The sequence below is a fragment of the Falco naumanni genome, chromosome 3, assembly GCF_017639655.2.
Source record: "Falco naumanni isolate bFalNau1 chromosome 3, bFalNau1.pat, whole genome shotgun sequence".
NCBI lineage: Eukaryota > Metazoa > Chordata > Aves > Falconiformes > Falconidae > Falco > Falco naumanni.
The window spans coordinates 112,339,341-112,362,349 of NC_054056.1; the positions used below are offsets into that span (position 1 = coordinate 112,339,341).

Here is a 23,009-nt window from a genome sequence, read left to right on the forward strand (position 1 = left end):
GGGCAGGAGAAAAAACAATCGACCTTATTTCACTTATATGACATTCAAAGAGCAAGTAAGACAAATGAACACAACTAAGTGAAAAGGCTTTTACATTTTTCAGCAAGGAAAATAAATTATCCTCTCTCCCTACTGACAGTGGGGGGGTGTGGGGTGGCGGGGAGTGGTGTAGTAACTGATACTGATCTCAGAGAACAGGAAGAAAAGAAAATATTTACAAAAACAATTTGCATTATACCCCCCCACCCCCCACCGCTCTCTCCTGCACCTCCCTTCAGTTAATATACTGATACTGTGTGACCAAAATTTGAGTGACTGAGTTTGAATCATATTCTACCTCTAGTAAATACAAACTTCACATCAGAAAAATAGACTATAACCAGAATCCTCCATGACATGTTATGTCTTTAAGGTTCTCAGAAATAATAATAGGAATACATGAAACTTCATGGTTATGTTCTTTCATCTACATATGAACATGCGTCTTAAAATACCATTTACTGAAAATTAACATGACTTTCTAATGGCTGATGCCAGAAAATCTATACCTGTCTTTTACTACCAATGCAGCAAAAGTTAAAATAAGTTCCTTTGCCTGATGCAGGAGTCAAAGAACAATTTCTTACACCACATTAATTGTTATAATCCTATGTACTTGTCATTCATGAATTGTTCAGTATTCTAGCTGAAAGAAAGGAAGAGAAGGATGTCAATTTTAATCAAACCAGGGTAAGGCAACTCTGAATTCATTATAGCTTCTAGATACAAGGTATGGTGTTGGAAAGCATATTTTTGTACTCATTAGTGCATACATGTATCATAACCATTATGATACATTGCCCATTATAAGGCAATACCATAAAACCATTAGAAAAGCGAGAAGCCAGAAACAGCACTGAGATTGTACTTGCATTCTTCACTAACAGCACAAAATTAAAAGTCTGATATTCACACACACACAAGCACTTTTTCTGACTCTTGGTTATTTTTGTGGCTATTCTGTTTTTATTGTTTTGTTGTTGGTTGGCTGGTTCTGCCTTTCCAGAAGTAAAACTATTATTTTCTATAAAAGGTAACTGTGTGCACCTTTATGTTTCGTATTTATTTCTTCTGTGTGTTACTGCTTTTTGAGCAGTGGTGTCTAGAGCACAATGAAGAAAGAAGTTAATTTTCTAGTGACATCAGGAAGGCACTAAGACTACTTCAGTTTCCTACAGCTAATCAATTTCAGTCCTAGTGAATAAAATCCACTGCAGTAAAGTAGACTACAGACTGGTTAGGGTCCAACATAAAAATAATTTGAATTCCAATGTATTAATATAACAAAACCTAATCAACCTTCCAAGGATCCCACAAAACATAAGTTTATTTTTAACCACGCCATGATACACGTCATTCTGAAAAGGGAAGGTGTTTATATTTCATATCGTTTGACACTACGATCACACGCAGAGTTCTGATCAGTATCCATGCCCTGTTTGCCAGAAGTCTTCTGTTAAATAGCTGGGAAGAAACCATTCCTGCCCAGAAATGCAAACAACCTAAGTCAAACATAATAAATGGGAGTAAGAAATAAGCAAAGGGGACAGAGGCCGTATCATTAGTGCTCAGAACAGTTATTTGCCTCCTGTACCACTGCATGACAAAGATTGCACAGCAGCAGCAAAAGGAGTAAGCTGATGTTACAGTACTTCTGTAACAGCATGACTGACTTGTCTAAAACTACTCTTACCAGGCTATAGTGTTAACAAATACTTTCAGTTCCTCACAAGACAGGATCAAACTGCGATCAAGTTAATATAAGCGAACTTGCCCATGTCATGCAACTGTTTTCACTATTATAGTGAATTTATTATAGTTATAATTCAGAGCTTCAGAAAGCATCATGGTCTTAAAACTGTTCACTCTTTTCTGAATCATGAACTCGGAGGAGGCTTGGTGAACAGCAGCAACATTATTTTTTCTGAAAACCACTTCACTGAAAACATACCAGATGCGGCCAGAAAGCTGCAAGGATTATCACAAGCACCTGTTATGGCTACAAGGAGTCACCACCCAAGAAGCACCTACAGGAAGATGTCAGCTTCAACAGTCACCAACTGCTGCCCTGAGGCAGTACTAGCAGCCTAGGGCTCCACGCAATGCGCACATACAACTTCCGAATTAAAGGCTCTTTCCACCCCCTAATCTCCACAGAAGTCTTCTCTGTGTGGGTTCAGGAAGCAAAAAAGTTTTATAAGTAAGTATGGAGAGATTTAAATTTAATAATATTCTAAGGTAAAATTATAATTTGAGCATGTAATAGTCATGCTTTCTTTCGTATTCTATGGGACTTAAGCCTGACCTTTTCAAGCAACAAAAGATTAGTGTATGCAAGCAGACTACTTGACACAATGCAATGAAAGAGGATTAGTTTCTCAAAAATATTCCAACAAGGCAGTAATCCCTGTGAGTGAGTTACAATTTGGGATGTTTTCTGTTGATTTAGAACACAATTTTTCAAGTCTCTTTAAATTACTTCAAAAACCTTTAAAATAATAAATGCTGAAGTTTTAATGTCTTTGGGTTTTAAGCTTTCTACAATTATTTTTGCTTTTCTTATTTCAATAGAATAATAATAGTTTATTTCAAAACATAGCATTTTTTAAATTTTTCCATGAAAATGCATTTCTATTTTCTTGGAAAAAAAAAATGCACTTAAAAAGAAAAACCATTTAAACCAGTCCAAATCACCAACCAGATAATGTTTGAATGAAAGAAGTCTGTAATAGTTCCATTTGTTATCACAGAGGTTCTTTTGCTGGGGCTGGAAGAGTAAAATAGTAGTACAAGCACTGGCACAAAATCAGTGCCCTCTGAAGACTGCTCAGATCAGGAACAAGCTGAAATTTCACTGTGATGAAATTGCAGTGAGGAAATAAGGACAAAAAAAGCCTTCACTTCCCTCTCTACTGATAACAATAGAGGTTGTTATTTATTTTTAGGTTTAGCTCAACTTTTTTGAAAAAAAATATTTTCCCTCATCATTTTTAATTACTGTAACTATTCCTCTATTATTCTGGTTATAAGAATTATTGTTGCCACCAAAGTAAACTGTTACTGAATTGGGCAGTGTAGAAAGCACAGTACTATATCTCTTTTAGCAACGAGGCAGCAAAAGAGATATGGTTGCAACTGTGTATGCCTAATGCTTTATCAATCTCATACACAGCAAAAAGCATCCTCATAAAGTGGAAAGGATGCACAGGTGGATTAGGAAAAAACTTAAGCAAATCACTGCTCTGTAGCTTGTCCTGTAGACTTGTAGCATTTGGAGATGTGTCTGAGCCATTTGGCTGAGGAATCATTACTCCACTGCTCCACACAGATCAGCTGTGCAAGTCCTACCTGCAGCTATCTTGTCTGTGTGATCTGCGCTTTCTGAGAAAGTTACACTGACTCTTGCTGGTTTTATTGTTACGGTCACTATTTTTATTTTCAATGAACTAGGAATTCTGTGGAAACGAAGGATAGGCATGATCTCATTACCCTCAGACTATCTTTCAGACTCACCAGGGTTTCAGATGAACAGTGGAGGCATTTCTTGCAGACCAGCAAAGAAGGACATAAGTGCAGTGTTTCTGAGAAAAACCGCCTCCCCCGAGCCGTGAGCAGAGCGCGGAGCAGGACTCTGCCTTTGGCAGAGCAGCAGCTCAGCCCGGGTTGTTTCCCAGGTTGTGGGCAGTTTCCAACCCATAATTTCCGACCCATAGTTTCCTCAGCCACAGGCAAATCTTAACACAAAGCCCTTCTTCACTGTCTCAGTGTTTGTGTGCTAAGCGAGGTGAGGGGAAGGGGGTTAAAGCTGCCTGTTCCCAGGGCAGCCCTTCTCCTCCTGCAGGAGGAAGCTCCAGGAGAACCTGAGGGCACACCAGCCCGGCTTGGTGCCTCTTCACGGTTCCATGCACCAAGGTGTTAGTCCAGGCGTCTTCATAAAAAAGCCCGCACGCTCACAAACAGCATTCACTGCCAGTTCCACCGAGGTGATAAAGCCTGGCTAGAGAGCGGACCCGCTCCCAATATAACGATACACCAGGGATAGCTCAGCTGCTACTGCCCTTGCCGAGCCCCTCCAACATGTAACTGAAGGCTGGCTCCTTTCAGAGCTTCACAATTTAGTAAGTTCTGCTCGCACTTTGTTTTTTTACACATTGAAAGAGAGCAAGATAGAAGGAACAATGTAAAAAAAAGCCTCAAGGGGCGGGCGGGGGGCGGGGGACGACAGGATAGACAAAGGTAAGGACAATTTTTCTCTTCAACTATTTGAATAAAATACATATTTAGCATTCTGCCCTCAATCGCTGGTTACAAATTCGTGTTTGGGGGGGGGAAAAAAAAAGGGCAACACAAAAAGTAAAATATTTGGAAACATTTTTCTTTCTAATCCCTCTTTCTCCAAATTACTGCCTGTTTTTATTTCTGCCTTCCAAGTCTTCTACAAACTGCTGCTGCTTCCTTTTCATGATGGTTGTCTTACCCTCTTCTGGACACAACTCTTAGGACCACAGCCAGTTGAATGGAGAAATTAGTAAAATCTGTACTTGCCCTTCCTACTCCCAAACTACCATGACAGCTAACCTGTCTGACTGTTGTTTTTTTCAGAATTATAGTTTAAAAATACAGGTACTTGGCAGTTATTTTTAGTGAAATTTTCTTATTTATGTTATAAATTAGACACAAATACCATAGTGGCAATTTTTCAAAGGATACAACTTGTCACTAAGAAATTGTATATATTGATCGTCTGACACTAAACATTTTGAGTCTTAAGACTATTAGCACAAGAGAACCATAAAAACCTGATACTTTCACTGTTCTGAAAAAGTTGTTTCATCATACCAAGACTATTACATACCCAGCAGATATCAACTCAGTAAAGAGACTGAAAATGCCCAATTAGCTTAAGAAAAACTGTTTTCCAACTATATACTCATATGATTTCCACAAAGGTTATACCATTATGTCATAAAAAGGAATAGCATCAAATATGTTTTCATGAATAATTTATTTTTGGAAAAAAAATTAAATCCACTACCACCTTCAAGACAAATATTCATGTATTGTTCTACAAAATTATCACACTGCATGTCAGTTTAGAAAGCAACTCATCCCACAAATGAAGCCAGTAAAAAATGTCATTGGATCCTATAATAGCCAAAAACATGTAATTGAAAACTTTGCCCTAAACCAGCAGTGAATTCAAACTCTAATTCCAGAGTGTTCAAGGTTAAAACTAAATGCTTTTAAGTTTATAATAAGTCAAATTAACATCAATATATATATTTACGGCATCAGTGCTTTTCCAGGCTTGCTGTTGGGGGGTATTTCCAGCTTCATTTCTGTTCCTTAGTTCAGACCATGACCTGTTTCCAAGCCAGTTCTGTTATTATAAGAAGTATTCTGGCCAAAGCAGCAACACAGAAATCTTCCTTTCTTTTATGTTCTTTTTCTTTTTAACAAGAACATTTTATTTTAGAATTCCATTAAAAAGACTACGAAAATATTTCCTTCCTGGTATGTTACATATTCATTTAATTTTCAAATGATGTATGTGATCTTCAAGTGCTTGCTTCTCAGTACTTCGCTTTGCCCTAGTTTTTGTAATTGGAAATGATATGACATACCCTTAGCAACGTCAGTGGGGTACATTATTACACCCATTCTATTCTTTTGATACCCCACTAAAACTGAAGCATATTACAAAATAATGGCTTCCTCCTCAAACACAATTTTGCAAAAACTGCACTGTCTGCCTGTGAGGAAAGGCATACCTAATCCAGTTCCTGTCCTGCAGAAGCACCTGGACAGCTACAGTGTGGCAAGCGTGCAGAGGGCCAGCACAATACTAGCATGCCAGGGGGAAAACAGCATTATGATCCTGAATAGATTTACAACTAGTAGCAGGATGCTGACTGGCAGCAGGCCAGTGAAATGCACCATTTTATATCGTGTGGTAACACACTGGCCTTGTTCTATGAGCCGTTTGGAGGTGCTGTTACAGAACTAATGCACACAGACCTTTGCTCAGAGGCTAGATGACAATTTTAGTGTAAACCAACAAAAGGTCAAAGATTATATTATTAAATCAAATCCATACAGAGTGATAATGACACTGTTCTGACATGTGTTTCTCTTTAGGTACTAAAATAAAAGACATAGTTTCATACATCCCTGATGTCATTAATCCTTTAGCTACTGGAATTCAATCTCATATAATATGGATTTACTATACCTCACTAAACTGTTGGCAGTGTCAGGATCTTGTGCCGTTACTGTGCCAACAGCAGTCCCAATCTTCGCGTTTTCATAAACTTCCATGACATAGGAAGGCATAGTGAAGAGCGGAGGTTCATCCACATCGCCAACAATGACCTTCAGCATTGTTACATCTTTGAATGGTCCCAAGTGTGAAAAGCGGAAATCAAGGTGAGTATTTGCTCCTTCTATATTAAGTGTATATGATTTCTTTTTTTCATAGTTGAGCGGCTGTTGGCAGAAAAAAAGATTTATCAGTGCCGTTCTGTGCTTCAGTTTAGCCTGTTAGCAACCTACCTGCATCTTCTCCATTTAACTTAAAACACATTTCCTCGTGTTACTGGAGAGGGACAATATTCTATGACATTCTGGCAGCAACTGTCACACCTTGTAAGTAGGAGGATATACATGAAGCAGGATGGATTCAGGTGTTCTCTACAACAGAACTATGGGCAAGGTACCAGTTTTGGAAGAACTTGGGGTTTACAGTGAGCCTTAGATTCCTCTTCCGTGATACTATTAAGTCTCTGGGTTTTGTCACCTTTGGTCAATGATAAATACTGAAAAAGGTAGAGATTGATGTATCCCAAATTAAATTAACTTCCTAACTTCAATTAACATGTTTAATAGACAGTGATAAGGACACTAAAATTCTTTTGGGCATCTCTTCTCTTAAATCCTCAATTGAAAAAAGCAACTCCTTGCAGGAATACAGTTATCATTAAGAGACAGGAACTTAAATGTGTAGGAATAGCCTAAACACGTGCTTCTGGGCTTTTCTAATCAGAAAGGGTGCATCCCTAAATTCTAGACCACTTTCTTTTCAATTCTTCACCAGCAATGAGAAAGACAACTCTTCAGCCTGTCTTACCACGTACTGCTGTGCTGTACATGGATTATACCATCACAAATGGGAAGAAAGACTGCAGCTGGGGACGTGCCTTCTACAGGAACTAAAGTTTGAATAAAACACAACAGAAGGCACATCTGTACCATCCACCAGAAATGCCACTGCCACTTTAACACTGCCCTGTTATTTAAATCAATGGATTCCTACTAGGAACCCTACCTCTCCACCAGGAAGGAAGAAGCTGGGGGTCTCACTCATGTATCACACAGCATGGATATGTTCTTTCTTAGCAGTCCCATTTCTAGCTTGCTATTTACATGTGAAAATTTCATCTCCCCAATTTGGCTGATTTTCAGATTATTGTGAACTAATTTTACTGACTTGATATGTTAATTTAACACTACATTAGCATGCTTTTACATTGTCTTATGCAAGGTAGATCAATATGACACTCAACTCTTTCACTATCTGATAGTTATGCAGTAGAGGGGACTAAAAGTAAGGTAAAAGTATTTACCTTAAAAGTATGCAAGTAATGAAGTACCTTTAGCAGATACAGAATTAAGCAATGTTTTTACTGGGACCCATGTTTACAGGACCACAACTATTTTAAGTTGTTTTCTTCAGTCTCACTAAAGTAACTGACAACTTTTCAGAGAGAGCCCATTGAGACTTTCATGTGAGAAATTATTATTTTTTTAATATATTGTCTGTTCCGATTACTGAAAAAGCTTTTAAAAAAAACCAGTTTAGTTCCAGGCAGTCATAGGACAGATTTCATGTTTCAGATTGCTGTCTTTTAAATATGCTTCTACATTGTGGAAAAGCACTCATTCTTGATGAGAGACACCTCAATACTTACTGAGTTACAAATTTCTGGCTTCAGCCAATTTATAAAGACGGAGAGGTAGATTAATATTTATTATCATACTGAACAAAGCAGATAGTTTTTACATATATATACACACACACACACACACACACCAGTTTCAGAACAGAAGCATAACACTAAAAGAAGTTGCATACATGTGGAGTTCTTTTTTAGAATACAAATTACTATGATATTATGGCATGGCAGAATTGCACTAAGACCAGTATTGTTCTGTGCGGACCTGACAGCCTGCCTGAACAGAACTCGGTACAAGTATTCAAGCCTTCAATCAAGGCTAAACTGGTATTTCCTACCACCCCAAAGAGTAGAAAAGTGGTACTGAAGGCAAGAAATATGAGGAACTCAATGTGTGATTTCTCAATGTCAGTATGTGTTTTGTAGATAAATTCTACAGTAAATTTGGCTATGATGTATAAGAAAAATAGTTGGTCAGGACTTACATATGTTATGTATTTCTTTGATTTCTCCTCTGTATATTGAAGGACAATTAATTCATTCTCTTAACCCTAACAGTATGCGACTTGTAAATTGCTTTCTCTGTCTCCTTTTTCTGAATGTAAACCATAGAAATTTACCATAGCCTGATAAATCTCTTACTGTTACGGGGGTGGGGGTGGGGGGAAAGGCATAACACTCAATTAGATCAGTTCATAAAGAAATATGTTTAGTAAATTCTATCTGAAGCATATATATTCTAATATTAAACAAGATTACAACAGGATTGCAAATTATAAAAAATATGCCTTTTTTGAAAATTAACTTAAGTTTATACTGACGATGACTGGATTAGGTTGTACAGGAAAATTAATTTCTCCCAGAAAACACAAGAGGAATAACACAAAGTCTTGTTTTCTTTTTTTTTTTTTGTGTAGTTATTCAATCAGACAATACCAAAACTTTTTTTTTCTCTAGAAATACAAGAATAATTCATTCAGGTAATCAGCAAAAGCTAACATTTCAACGAGAGCCAAAACAGTTTTTTACTTTCATTTTCTTTCTTCTTCTTCTTCCCATAACATTTCTGAATTAAAGAATCAGATACTGAGACGTAAGAGAAAAAGAGCTTACTCTTCTGCACTGTGACTCAGAGAGGATAAACCCCACTATTTTCAACACTGAGCTATTTTAGACAGAAAATACACAGATTATAATAAGTACTTCTATTACTAGAGGTCACATTTTTTATTTATATGTGTGTGTATATATATATGTGTGTGTGTGTGTGTGTATACAAAATATATATTCCTTTTTTATTGTTCTCTCCTGAGGAGAAATAAGGAGACTTACAAGCAAAGCAAGCCCTGTGATATTCCACATCTTTGTATAACTCAGAATTCCAGGTGTTACATCACTTTTACTTCTGATAAAACATTAAAAAAATGAAATCTGGTTGCAATTTGAATTTACAGAGCTGTATTTTGCTGGGTTTCAACTTAAACATTGTGCATGTGCTAAAATTGACATTTATCTTACATTTGAAGAACAAATTGGGATGCCATTTATAGCCTCTCTAATGCTGTGCTAAGAAATTTGCTTATAGACTCATCCATTATTTCTGAGGTGTTTGTATGATCCGAGGTGTTTACCAGTAGGAGGTCTTTATTCCCTTTTTTTGTTTGTTTGTTTGTTTGTTTGTTTGTTAGTAATCTATTAATCATAACATTTGGCTTAAGATACCTAAGGTATTCCAATTCAGCAAAAATTTGGGCATGAAGATGCTACTGCAAAATAATTTATATTTACAAAGGAAATATTTCAACTACCCCACCAGATTCACCATAGGACTCATTTAAATCCCAACAGACAAACAGAAAGATGCGGCTCTGTCCTGTCTGATCTCTTGCTCTCCCCAAGAGAAGTAAATACTCAAATAAATGACTAGTAAAGATGTTCACTTGTAATGTGTAAAACCCAAAGTTTAAATTCTCCCTCATTTAACTCACAGAGAGGCCTTGACTATCAGTCACCTATCTCAGTCATTAGCTGTAGCTATAAAGTGAGAGGCAGCACTTTCCTGTCCCTCTAGAAATCTACATAATTTCTAGATTTAACTAAAATTGTCCCAACACTGAAGATTATTAACTCTTTCCTGGAAAGGAAACAAAACTTTTAAATTTTAGATGGACCTGAACAGAATTCTGTTCACATTTCTGTTTTCCCAAAGAATGTCCTTCCATGACAATTACCTGCGTATCTGCAGTATGTATTCATTGGTTGTCATGATTTTCATGAAAAACTGAAAATACCAGATGTAGCTCAAGTGAACAGTCACAGGGCTAACTAGAAAACACTGCTTTTCTTTATACTGCAGTCTGTGTTTCTAATATCAGACTCCCAAATGGAATAGCAGAATTTTACAAGCAAATAGTTTATCCCTGAACATTTCCAGTCTCACTACACAAAATGGAAGCGACATGGGCTGTTCACATATTTTTTTCTGGGAAGCCTGAATGATACTTGCTGACCTGAGGTCAGAAAAGTTCTAGCATACTTATCTGAAAGTCACGAGGGGGGAACATGCTGACGAGTCATTCTCTGAAGGATCCAGAGAGTAATGGCTTTCACTATGCTATTTTGTTTTGGTTTCTTCTAGTCTTCGACTCAAACAAGGAATTGCATGAGGCAAAGGGGAAATCCTTCATGACAATTTGCAATGGACCCATTGTGGCAGGATCTTTGAGACAGGGCTTGTCAATACGGGAGACAGTGAAAGTACCAGACACTTTGGGTTATCCCAGAATGAGACTAGAAAAGATTCCTTCCAACAGTCACAGACTTTACATGTCTGTTGAACAGCCTAGTATGGAGGTGCTGAGAAATGTGATTTTTGTATCAGAATCTCAGATAAGTGAAGCTTCGAAAGGTTTGAGGAAAACTTCAGATCTTCAGACACAATGTATTTACTTCTGGCTTTTTCTGATGTGTATACTATGAATTCTGCTAAAGAAGTGTTAAATGACAAATAATTCTATTGTACTGTTACAGAAGGTATTGGCATCTGATATATGAAACAAAACTGATTCTGTTCTTAGTGGGGATTATCTGTTTTAAGTAGGCTATCAAACTAATTCTGCTTCAAACCCAATCTCAATTAAAAGTAATTAAAGCACACAGTATATTAAATACTTATTGAATGGCATGCAAGATCTGAGGAAAAAAAATGTTATCTCCATTTTGTACTGTACAAGGTGATATCATAACTTCTCTGAGGAAAGAAAGAATAGAGGTATACCACACCAATTCATTTAGCTTTAAGTGCTGAATTTCTGCTCAACTGAAATATAACACTATGTAAACAAAATGTACCCATTCTTGTCTTGATGGGAAAATGACTCAAATCACTGCTATGTGTATGTATAAGAACAGGTAACATATGCTTTTGTCATATTCTAAAACACAGTGAAAATTTCTCTGAAGCTATTTTGTCTGCCAAAAAATGTAAGAAATATGATTTTATACTTTTTATGCATGGACTCTTTCTTGCAAATTCTTCCTTTCTGCTTCATGTTCTCAATATGCATAAATGTTGTATCTCATGAACAATAGTCATGGTGAACTCCTAAACAAAGAACAATGCTCATTTTGAAGAAGAAGTAACAGTTTATGGCATTAGCTACACCAAGGCCAAGAGGAAATGAGTTCAAAGGTATAAAAAAACCCGTTTCTTTTAATGTGGCTGAAAGAGATCGGCATTAGACAACCTTTACAAAAGATACTGAATTAAAGCTTCTAAAGATACTGGGAGAGATAGGAACCATTTCTAAATCATTCTGAATTATAAAAATAGCATTTCCTTCAGATACAAAATATTTTTTTAAGATGTTAAATAAAAATGTACACACATACATATCTATTCAGATGTAAAAACCCACATTCATTATGATAGTTTTTATTTATTCTCTTTTCCTACATTTCTCTGGTTTTCATTCCTCTTACTGTTGATCAGGCCCAGAATACCATTACCAAATATGAAGACAAAGTAATTTTTCTTTTTTAGGCTGTATGACTATAATTGATGCCTACAAGACTCAGTAAGAACAAATCCATGTGAGAATTCTAATTTATGTCTGTTAGTCCCTGTAAAAAATGAAATTTTCACTTTTTTTGGAAATTTCTCTTTGTAGGAAAGGATTTTTTTTAAAAAATACTTAAATATAATAGCCCATCTCTCTAGGTTATTGTAAAAGTAAATTTAAATCTAGCCACAGAACATTAGCGTAAGTTGGCAGACACTTCAGGAAATGTTCACCATGACCTCAGTTCAGAGGACATAATATGAAGAGGAAATTATCTATGGAATTAGATTTGCGCATGGAATTCAGTTAAGAATGAAATTAAATAGCAAGAGCACTTTATAATTAATAGTTTAAATAGACTGGGATAAATATAGGAAATCTGTATAAATGATAACTGTGTGATGGCTTGGCTCAGTTATATTTTGCGTCTTTATAAAAAATTTGGTATTTACACTAAACAGTGCACAATACTTGACCACTTAGTTGTGAGCGGGCAAGTAAGTTGAAGAGTAAGTCCATGAAAACTGAATTATACATTCATTGCCACATATAAACTTTCTATATCAAGATTCATGCAGTTTGGGGACAACAGTACAAGTTCCAGCCAAATTTTATTTCTTTCAGAGATACGTAACATGCGAAACCATCATTCAGAAAAAAAAAACTATCTTCATCAAAAATTCAATAAGATTTAATTTATTATAACTATTAGATATTAATATTCAAAAAGCACAGAGGATTTAGGTAACTGTTTCTTTCCTTGGATTTATTTTCTCCCTGCTTTCCTGCAAAGATTTAGAGTGCCTCAGGAAGCAACGTGGAGAAGCTTACACTGATGAAGTTCATGGTTCAATAGATTAACACAGTAAAATAGTTTCATCATGGTATCTGCTTATTCAGCATTCATCGTTATGTTTTAATTACATACACAGGGAACTTTCAAAGTCTATTGCTTACCTTCTTCAGGGAAAGGATTCCTTCCCTTGTTTCTTTGTCAGTAGATATAGAGAACACTCCAGAGCCATCACCATTTATGATTGTGTATTTCATATCTGCATTTGAACCCGTGTCTGCATCATTTGCCTTGATTTTGCCAACTGCTGATCCAACTTGAGCTGATTCAGGAACATACAGCTGATAATGTTCTGAGGGGGGAAAAAACAAACACCACAATAGCTTGGACATTTTCTAGCCAAACTAGAGAACTGTTATGTGCTTGTTACACTTCTGAGTAAACAGAAGAATATTTAATATGCCAAACTGACAAATAAACCTATGAACTTATTTAGATTCCTGAAAGAATTGGAAAGAGAATTGTATTTTACTTGGGATGCTTTCCTTCCCTATTCAAAATCCAAATTAACTAATACAAGATTTTGGTTTTCACAATTACATTTGCTGTTCATCACACACCACAGAAATTAGAAGATTACTTCACACCAGTACTTTCAAAGTTTATCTTCTTCATAACCAAAAATGTCTTTATTTTCACCAACATACCATCAAATGAGTAGTCAAAAGAGTACTTGTGAGCTGGAAAATCTTTGTCTAATTTGTTTTTCTGAAATCTGATCAGTTTTGCAAAACTGCATCAACATTTTGCAACACTGAATCAACACATTTTTTTTTTTCTACAGGAAAACATAACAAACATGAATATTTTTACCATTACCACTTTGTAGTGGTATTGTTGCAGCACAAAAAACTTTGCACATACATTTCAAATGGTATCCATGGTAAAGGAAAATCAACATAATGGGTACATTAAAGTATTACCCTATTGTACCCATAAAAAGCATCCATAACAACCATGACATCCTTTCAGTGTTTTTATAACCTGTAGGTTAATTATTACTTTTTCTTTTTTTTTTTAAGATAAGACTGTCTCTATCCTTTTGGATTAAATCTACTCATAGGTACAAGGTTGCCTGGGGGACAGAACGGTGCCACAAGGAGAAAAAAGTGGCAAACAAACACAATGTGAATACATAAACCTCAATTTCCATTGAAACTAGGACAGAAAGACATCTCAAAGATATGTTATGCAATATTGCTAGTGTTGCAGCACAGTAGGGATGCTGAAACGTACCAGCACTGAAGAGGAGAATATGCATTCAATAGGTGTGCACATACCACCCCTGTCACACAACCCCCCATCCAAATCTCTCCCCAGTAGTCTGCACAGTTTACATCACAGGCCAACCACCAACACAGAAAAGAGACCAAAATAACAACTTCTGTTATTGCATATTTTCTGAAAGCCTACAGAATTATCTTCTATATTTATCTTAGGCATTCTGCAATAGTTAACGCAATAGTGCAACACTGAGGCGCAGGACAGTGGATCAGAGGATAATACACATGAAGGCTAACATTTTTACAGTTTGCTGAGTTTAAAGCAGCTGGCATGACTGCATAGGTGCCCTCAGTAAGGATGGAGAAAAAGAAAGGCAAATTTTAAATCAAATTCAGAGATTAAACCAGCATTATGGCAGAAAACCATAATCTGTTGGATGATTGAAGAAATAATGAATCTACAGAAGTGCAATTGCAAAGGGAATAGATGTTATCACTAGAATAAAACTAACTTTAGACACCTGTTAGAAAACAGAGGATTTTATAATAAATTTCTCTAATTCCTCATGCAATTCCTCATGCTAAACCTATTTTTAGTCTTGAATTGTTATTGTAATACTAGCTGATAATACTACTACACAAATAGCAGTATGAGAAGGACAGATGAGTGCACTAGACTTCGTTAGTCCAAAAGGAAAGTTTCCTAGGAAAATAAAAAATGTTACCGTGCATTAGGGAAATCTCAAGGGAAACAACCAATGTCCAGCAGAACCAAAGAAATAGGATAATTTAAAATGTAAAAAAAGAAAATACTGTCACTGATGTAACAGGAAAATTGCTTAGTAGTTGAGTCAATTAAAAAGCATAGTTAATTCTTTGATATGCATATAAAAGCTCTCTTCACAATCTTCCAAATAAATGCTCTGTCATACGCTCCTTTGCAGTGCTTTGTGCTTACAGATGACCTCAACTGACACTTTAATATTGCTGGTTGCTTTATTTCATACGTAAATTCATAGTGATGGGATGAGATTCATTTTGGAATTTACTTATTGTTAAAATAAATGTGACATGTGGTCTTTTGATACTTTTGCTCTTACTAATGCATTCAAAAAAGGAAAAGTTAGAGGCCATAAAGAATATGTTATGTAGAGGCCATAAAGCATATGTTATATAATCAAGCCACTTCAGGAACTGGAAGTGTTATAAACCATATGATAGGGTGAACTAATTAGAGACTTCCAAATAGTCAAGCTAGTTCAAATATATCCACATGACACTACACTCTGCTTTATAATCACACTCCAAGTGTTAGCCATCTGTTTCAGAAAATCATTTTACTGATACCAGCATCAAACATTATGAAACAGTAAAACGTCAAGCAAAACAAATATTTGAAATCACTCATTAATAATCTGTTGGTATTTGTAGAACTGAGAAGTTTCCAAAAAATGAATGGAATTAAAAGGAATCTGTTAAAAAAATATAAACTCTTAGATCATAAGGTCAGAAATCTCTCCCAACAAGTATTTAACCACTGGCTTCACAGAGACAGCCTAAAGATGTCTCACACAGACATGAGCCAGGTAGATAATTACAAACGATACTATCTAAAACCAACAAGTGCATAAGAGGATAAAATTCAGCAACAGGAAGGTTAGACAGAACATATTATAGACATTTATTTAGACTAGTGGTGGAAATTGGAAATGTTCTTACTAAAACATTGTAAACTTTATAACTGGAAAGTAGAGGAACTGACTAAAGACTGAATTGAAAATTTCCTTGGGCACTGAATAATTTTTTATACAAATTAAAAATAATGTGGGATGTGCATACTGCGATTTTATCGTTCTTTATTGTAAGCTATGAGTCTCTTTCAACCCTCTAAAAGTTGGTTGGAAAGTTGAGAGCCCTGAGGATCAGGTAGCAGTCTGTATCAAAACTGTTCTACCAAATCTGTCCGAGTTGAACAGATTGTTCCTACGTTCCCAGCCTCACCGCCTTCCAGGAACTGTTGTAAAGCAGGAATCTCAGTCTTAGGGATGCTCTAAATTGTTCCAGAGGAGCTGCCTTGTCGCTTATGGATCAAGACTCTGTAGAGGTTGATTTGGATCTCAATGTTACGTTACCAATCACTGCAGATGTGTTCACTTAGCTCATGAAATGAGTAAATTAATACTCTTTTCCATTTAATGTATTGTATGGGACAGTCCTTTGCAGGACTTTATGCTAACTGAAACATTGTTCAAGTACATTGCAGTGATCTTCATCTTTCTTCCAATAAACTATATGACTTACCTGTCATAATACAAAATCAATTTATTGATCTCTAGAAAAATTTACTTCTCATTTCTATTAGCCTAGAGACAACATATAATGCTGTGTTTTATTCCCAGAAAAACAATTTCTGTGTCTGAGAATCTCAAAAAAGGATGTGCGAAAGTATTTATTGCAGCTCAATAAGCATGTTATTTCATTTATTTTATTTACTAATCTATTCTGTTGATAATTTTTACTTACTTTTAGGGATTATAATGACCTCTTGAATCATAGGAATTGCCTTACTTAACAAAGGGAGAAGTATAATACTGAACTAATAGAGAAATAAGTAATTATTTGTCCCGCTTGTTATTTGTTTATCCAATGTATCTTTTTAGTAACATTATAAATATTGCTTGGTGGTGAACCAACAGAATGCTGTTCATTCATACGGCACAGCTCATACACTGATGTCTTTTTCTATCTACTAGCAAATCGATAAACACAGCAACTGATTGTCTTAACATAAAATACCACCATATCCTAAATGTATATTGAAGGGCTACATAAAGTTTGCTTGAACTTACAACTAGCTAAATACTCAGTTATAAGCCAAATTGATAAAATATGAAAAATAAATGGAACAGTGAACCAGGCTTAAAATCTGATTATTATGAGCACAAAACTCAATTGGCAGCCAATGAACAGTACTTATTCAGGAATAAAAACTGTGGCCAAAACTATTTCATGTCTTAATTAATGACTTGAACGATGGGTTGCATGCACTCACAACAAGCGAGTGGACAATACCGACTTGGCAAAAAGTTGTCAGTATGCTGGAGGGCAGGGCTGCTGTTCAAAGAGATCTGGACAGTGTGGAGGAACGGGCTAACAGAAGCGTCACAGTGTTCAGTGACAGCACTGGGGCAGGAACAATGCCATTCACCAGTACACGCTTGAGGCCAACTGCCTGTAAAGCAGCTTTGCAGAAAAGGACCTGAAAAGAACCTTTCCAAACTTGCCTAGATAAGGCCCTTAGCAACTTGATCTGTCTGAACCTTTGATAAGCAAGGTTTTGGGTCAGATCACCTAGTGGAGGTCTCACATGAAAAAAAAAAAAATAATATATATATATATATATATATATATATATATATATATATACACCCCTGGCATTTGTCCAGTTACATCTCACATTTTACTGCCAGCCATCTTTGATAAAACTACAGCACAGCTCCAGCTGTGGACTGTGCTCAGCTTGCTTGGTGGCTTTCTATTACAAAGTTATTCTTCATTCGCAGAGCTGCTTGTTTTCATTACATGTAATAGATTACTCTGAATTTCTCTTTTAAGACTGCAGGTTTTTCAGAAGTCCATTTCTCACAGCATGTTTTGGACATTTGTTACATCTTTCTTTACTATGTTTATTTTTAATATAATGAACCCAATTTTAACACATCATCATTATGAATACAGCCGCTTTGACAATTCCAGAAACTTAAGTCAATCTTGTATCTGCTTTGTTCTAACCACTGTTTTTGATGACAACATCCCTTTCATACAGCTAAACTACGGAAGAAATTTTTAACATGTGAGGTTTGGATTATCCTTCCCTGTCAAAAAAAAGAGTGCTTTTGCACTTTCAAAAAATAGTTGCATTGTAAGTGAAGTTACTGCTTATTTGCAAATATGACACTAAAACAATCTTCAAAAGTCATGACACTTTGCTTGCCTTGAAACTCTGGAGATCACAACACTCTTGGGTCAATTTAGAAAAAAAACATTCTTCTTAGATGCAATAGACTCCTCTGGTTGGAAGAAGACTTGCGCATCCCCATGTCCCTGCTTTTTACATCTCAGTGCAACCTGGGAATTATGTTTGTGAGTTAAGATTATAATCACGAGTTTAATTTATGTTTCATGCAATATTGCCTTTAGAGACAGTAACTAAAAGTACCAGAGAACATTCTGACTAATTCTCAGAGATCAGAAGTATTCTAAGCTGTAAAAAGTGTGACGTTTATGCCACTCATGGGTAAAAGCAGAAACAGAGGAGAAACTGGTTTCTTGGATTTTCAGATTCATTACTTCCCTGTAGGTACTGAACACCCAAATACATATTTTTTTCTACGCAAATGACATGGGAAAAATAACATATACACCCCATAATTATCACTAATAAGAAACTTAATGGTTGAGCATGATCTGTAGCAGTCTTTATATAATTGTGCTGTGTTGAGAATATTCCATGCCATTTAAAGGGGGACCACAGCTACATCAGGCATCTTGGGTCAGCAGAGAGCAATAGCAACACCTGTGAAAGTGATACACTCCATTCAGACTGTGTTTGGTGGTGTTTCTTTGTTTGATTTTCCCTGGCATTAGCACAGCTAGGATCGGGCTCCCACTGGGGTTAAGCTTCATAAAGGATGTGAAAATGAAGGCAGTTCTGAAGAACAATCCTGAAAATGGAGCGGTCCTGCTCCAAATTCTCCACTTAGTAAAAAAACCAAAACAAACAACCCCTCTCATTCTCAAAAACATTCCTGCCTCATTCAGAACCCTTATAGAAACAAAATAAATATTTTTTTCTATCTAGAGTATTTCAAAATTATTTTGATATGGATGGTATATGTAGTGAATAGTCTACCTTATACATAGAAATCTTTGTAGACAATACTCAGTCAAGCAAAATAAAAAACACTGCTTGACTCCACTGTGCTGTTAGGAATAAAGTTGATGCACATAGCTGGCATTAAAACTCAGTATACAGAACAAGTATATTCTACAAATAGTTAGTCAGACTTTGAAATAATACATTTTTCTCCCTCCCAGCTCCCCTTTCTATTTGAATTCCGTAAACAATTCTGTGATCAAGTTTTATTGTTGTGAATTCTTTTTAAAGGAGAGTTTTCAAATCAGAAACTTAATTACTCTTGAACAGTATTACATGCACTTTGTTTACTTTTTGCAGAAAAAATCTGATTATGGGAATCACACTCATTCTGCCCAGGAAACAGTGTATTATTAAACTTCCTATGTAGTCAAATGTCGTTAAACCACTTGTATCAGATTTCAGAGATAAATGACACAATTTTGCAGCTTTAACTTCAAATATTGTGCAAATATGAGAACATATCAATCTTTTCACAAACATAGTAAGAAGACAATTAAGCAAAGCACTTCACACATTTTCCAGTCTATAGAAGCATAAACTCAAAGATACATATACTTTATTTCTTAACTCTATTTGGTACTTAGTACATCACCACCTCTTAAGTAATGTAATCTTCATCTCACATGCCCCTCTCTTTAGGCATACCATAGATGAATTATTGATTCTAGGATATTAGAAAGATAAAATGTAAGAGAAATTTTACAAAATCACTCAGATCACTGAGGATTATCCTTTTTACCACACTGTTTCCTTAGGACATTATTGATGCTAGCTGCTTTTTAAACAGCCTGTTGTCCTTGTGCAGCAGCCTTGCTAGGCAGGTGATTCTAAATACTTCTGGAGAATCAAGAAACAACTATATTTATCTTACATTTAAGACAAACAGCTGTTGTCTCTTGACCTGACACGTTCAAGTCACACACCTTCACCAGCTAATATAAGCATATAATAGCATTTTTCCCCTTTACATGCATTCCTGGCTGTCACAGTCAGAAGGAAACACGTGTTCTGAAAATTGACAGAAATGGAAGCTTTCTAGCTCATATTTACCTGCACCAAGTTCAGTTTCTGATGTGACACTTTAGCTATTTCTAAATAAAGAACAATTAAGGTCGAGGGGCCTGGAGATTTGTGATGATTCTCTGTAAAGGCAGAAAATCAGTATAATGAGCACCAACCATACTTGCAAAGGAAGTGTCACTCACTGGTCATTCACTTTGGAACCTGAGCACACACTTTATAAACACAATTAATTGAAAAAAATATTCTAGCTTTAAGAACATGAGAGAAGCAAAATACTCATAAGCACCAGAATAATGCTATTATGTGAATAGGCACTATAACCAAAGAATACAGCTTCTAAAATGTATACACCCTATGAAATGCATTGCCAGATTTTTACAGCAACCTTAAACACAGCCCTAACAACATTCTTAACAAAAGAAAATTTTGCTACCTTTCTTTCCTTACACAAATAAATGAAACCTGATTTATGTAGATACCATTATAATGTTAAAAAGAGTATATACCGAAATACTGTTTACATCTGATCAGCACCAACAGCTAGAATTTCCAGGTTACAAATTATTTCTATGTCTTTTTTTATATCCAAGTTCCACTCCTGTTTAAGATTTCCTAGTAATATACTAAAATGTTCTGGAGTAATATTTATGTTTCAAGTTAGATGAGATTAGCATGTTGGGCAAGAATTCAGTTTTGCAGAAAACTCCTGGTATTAACTAGAGGTGTTTTAAGAGCACAGGAAAAGGAATTGTCTTTGAATAGCCCTTAAATTCTCTCATGAGAGTCCACCCTTTAAACCCTTTACATCTCATTACTCAATTTCACAATTTGAGTAAATTTCGTAAAGAAAAAAAAAGTTCGCAAAAAAAAAAGTACTGAAAATAATCTACATTTCATTTTTAAGTAATAGCTGCTTTGGACATAAAATATATTTATATAGGCTGCTGTATTTCCTTTTTGCATAGAATTATCTAATTGTCTGGCATTCTCCCTGGCATGTACATATACATTACTCATTTTATCTCTTAATGAGATATTAATAACTGCATTTCAGTAAGTTGATCATGCACACCAGGCTCATCCAGTCTACTATTTACATGAAGAGCTACTTCTGCAGCTGGCTTTGTCTAGCCACTAGAAAGGAAGAGTGATCCTCCCTAAAACTTACAGATAGAAAAAATAAGCAAACAATATGATTATAATCTATATTTCCTTAGACATCCTGGAACACATATATGAAAAAAAAATGTTGTTAATATGTAAACTGTATTTCCAGAAAAGGATATCCTAAATTGTGAACCACCTGCAGAAACAAACATTGAATATGGTAGTACAAAAACCTTATCTGTGGAACACAGGAAGGAAAAAAATGAGAATAAAATAAAATTCCCAGAATTGGTAACTTCACTTTTGAAGAAAGGTAATAAAGTTATATGCAGGAATAAATCTTCTGAAGAAGAAAATACTAGGGGTCTGTGCAAATCTGGCTTTAAATCAACTTTCTACATGTCCCTTTAGCCTGATTTAAAGTCTTACTAAAAGACCTGAGCATCTCTTCACCAATAACTGAGACTTGGGTTTCTGTTCATTCCCGATACATTTCTCCTTTAGTGTATTTTATCTAGTAGCTATTGGGAATAATGACAATTGTAGTAAGTGTTGTAGTATGAAATATAAAAAAGGCATTATTCTAAATATAATGAAACAAATCTCAATAAATAAGTAACATTTACATACAGAACAATTTCTGGAATGAAATGCTATCTAATAATCCCTGGACAATGGATCATTTCTGGACTCACCATCATCCCATAAATGTTGTAATAAACAGGGAGCTAGATTACTAGGGACGAACAAAATCTAATTTACAAAGTTGCAGTTGATCAGATGCCAGCAATCTTAAACCAAATCAGTTATCATGTACTTTTTTTGTGCTGTTTTAAATCCGAGTTTCCTGAGGACATACAGCTTCCATAATTATTTTAATGCAATAGTGTCCAGTAACTTGGAAGCCCTGTCCTATTTCAGCCAAATCTAACAAAAGGGCAGAGGCCTCAAAAACATTATTCTACATTCTTTTAACAATTACTGGCTGAATAGAGGAGGGAGACCTGCTACAAGAGAATCAAAGAAAATTCCGCTTTACTCATCAATCAACAGGCAGATAGTGCTGGACTAGTCACCAGTGGAGGGCAGGAAAGTCTACAGTGCATGGTAGCGGGGTGTGAGAGGGTGCTGGCAGTTACCTATGGGATTCGCAGGAACTGGTGTAGTACGTGGAACTGGGGATAAGGAAAGGACCATATTGGAGTTTAAATTCCAAAAGAAAATGAACAGCAAACACTTTGGCACTTAATTAGCTGATGAGTTATATTAACACGGCTGGATAGGAGACACCTTAGTAGCACAGAACAGAGTTAATGCCTACTTCTGGGATGGGAGTTTACTTTTTCAGAACTAACTGGAATATCTTCATACAACATTCCTATTTAAACATGGCTGTGTAGTTTTCATACAATGACACTGTAAAAAATGAGGCAAAACTAATAATGCATATACATAATCTCACATTATATACTGCCATGAAACAACCAAGCGTTATAAAAAAATATTTTAAGTCATGATGTGTATTTAAATTCTGATTTATCCTAAAGATCTGAGCTAGATGTATCAAACAATGAAATCTACAAATGAGGCATCAGATAAGTAATTTCCTTGTAAATTCAGACTATACACACAAAAACTACATATTTCCTACACACTGTCCAGAGTGTAATCATTAGCACTTGATTTATAAAACATGTCATTGGAAGCATCTGCCTAGTGTGATGATCTTGATGCAATCAGAATCTATTCATCCTAAACAAAGCACAACATACAGAATCTATTCATCTTAAACAAGACCAGAGAGAATTAATG

General features: G+C 35.7%; 1 protein-coding gene across 2 annotated transcripts in view; it reads right to left on the minus strand.

Annotated features, from left to right (window-relative positions):
• CDH18 (cadherin 18) overlaps nt 1-23,009 on the minus strand; it is a 343,866-nt gene that overhangs the window by 59,071 nt on the left and 261,786 nt on the right. For both annotated transcript variants that reach the window (XM_040587697.1, XM_040587698.1), the window contains exons 9-10: nt 13,010-13,197; nt 6,272-6,525 (exon numbers count right to left, since the gene is read on the minus strand). In XM_040587697.1, the coding sequence (XP_040443631.1) occupies nt 6,272-6,525; nt 13,010-13,197 (442 nt within the window). The remainder of the gene's footprint in view (nt 1-6,271; nt 6,526-13,009; nt 13,198-23,009) is intronic.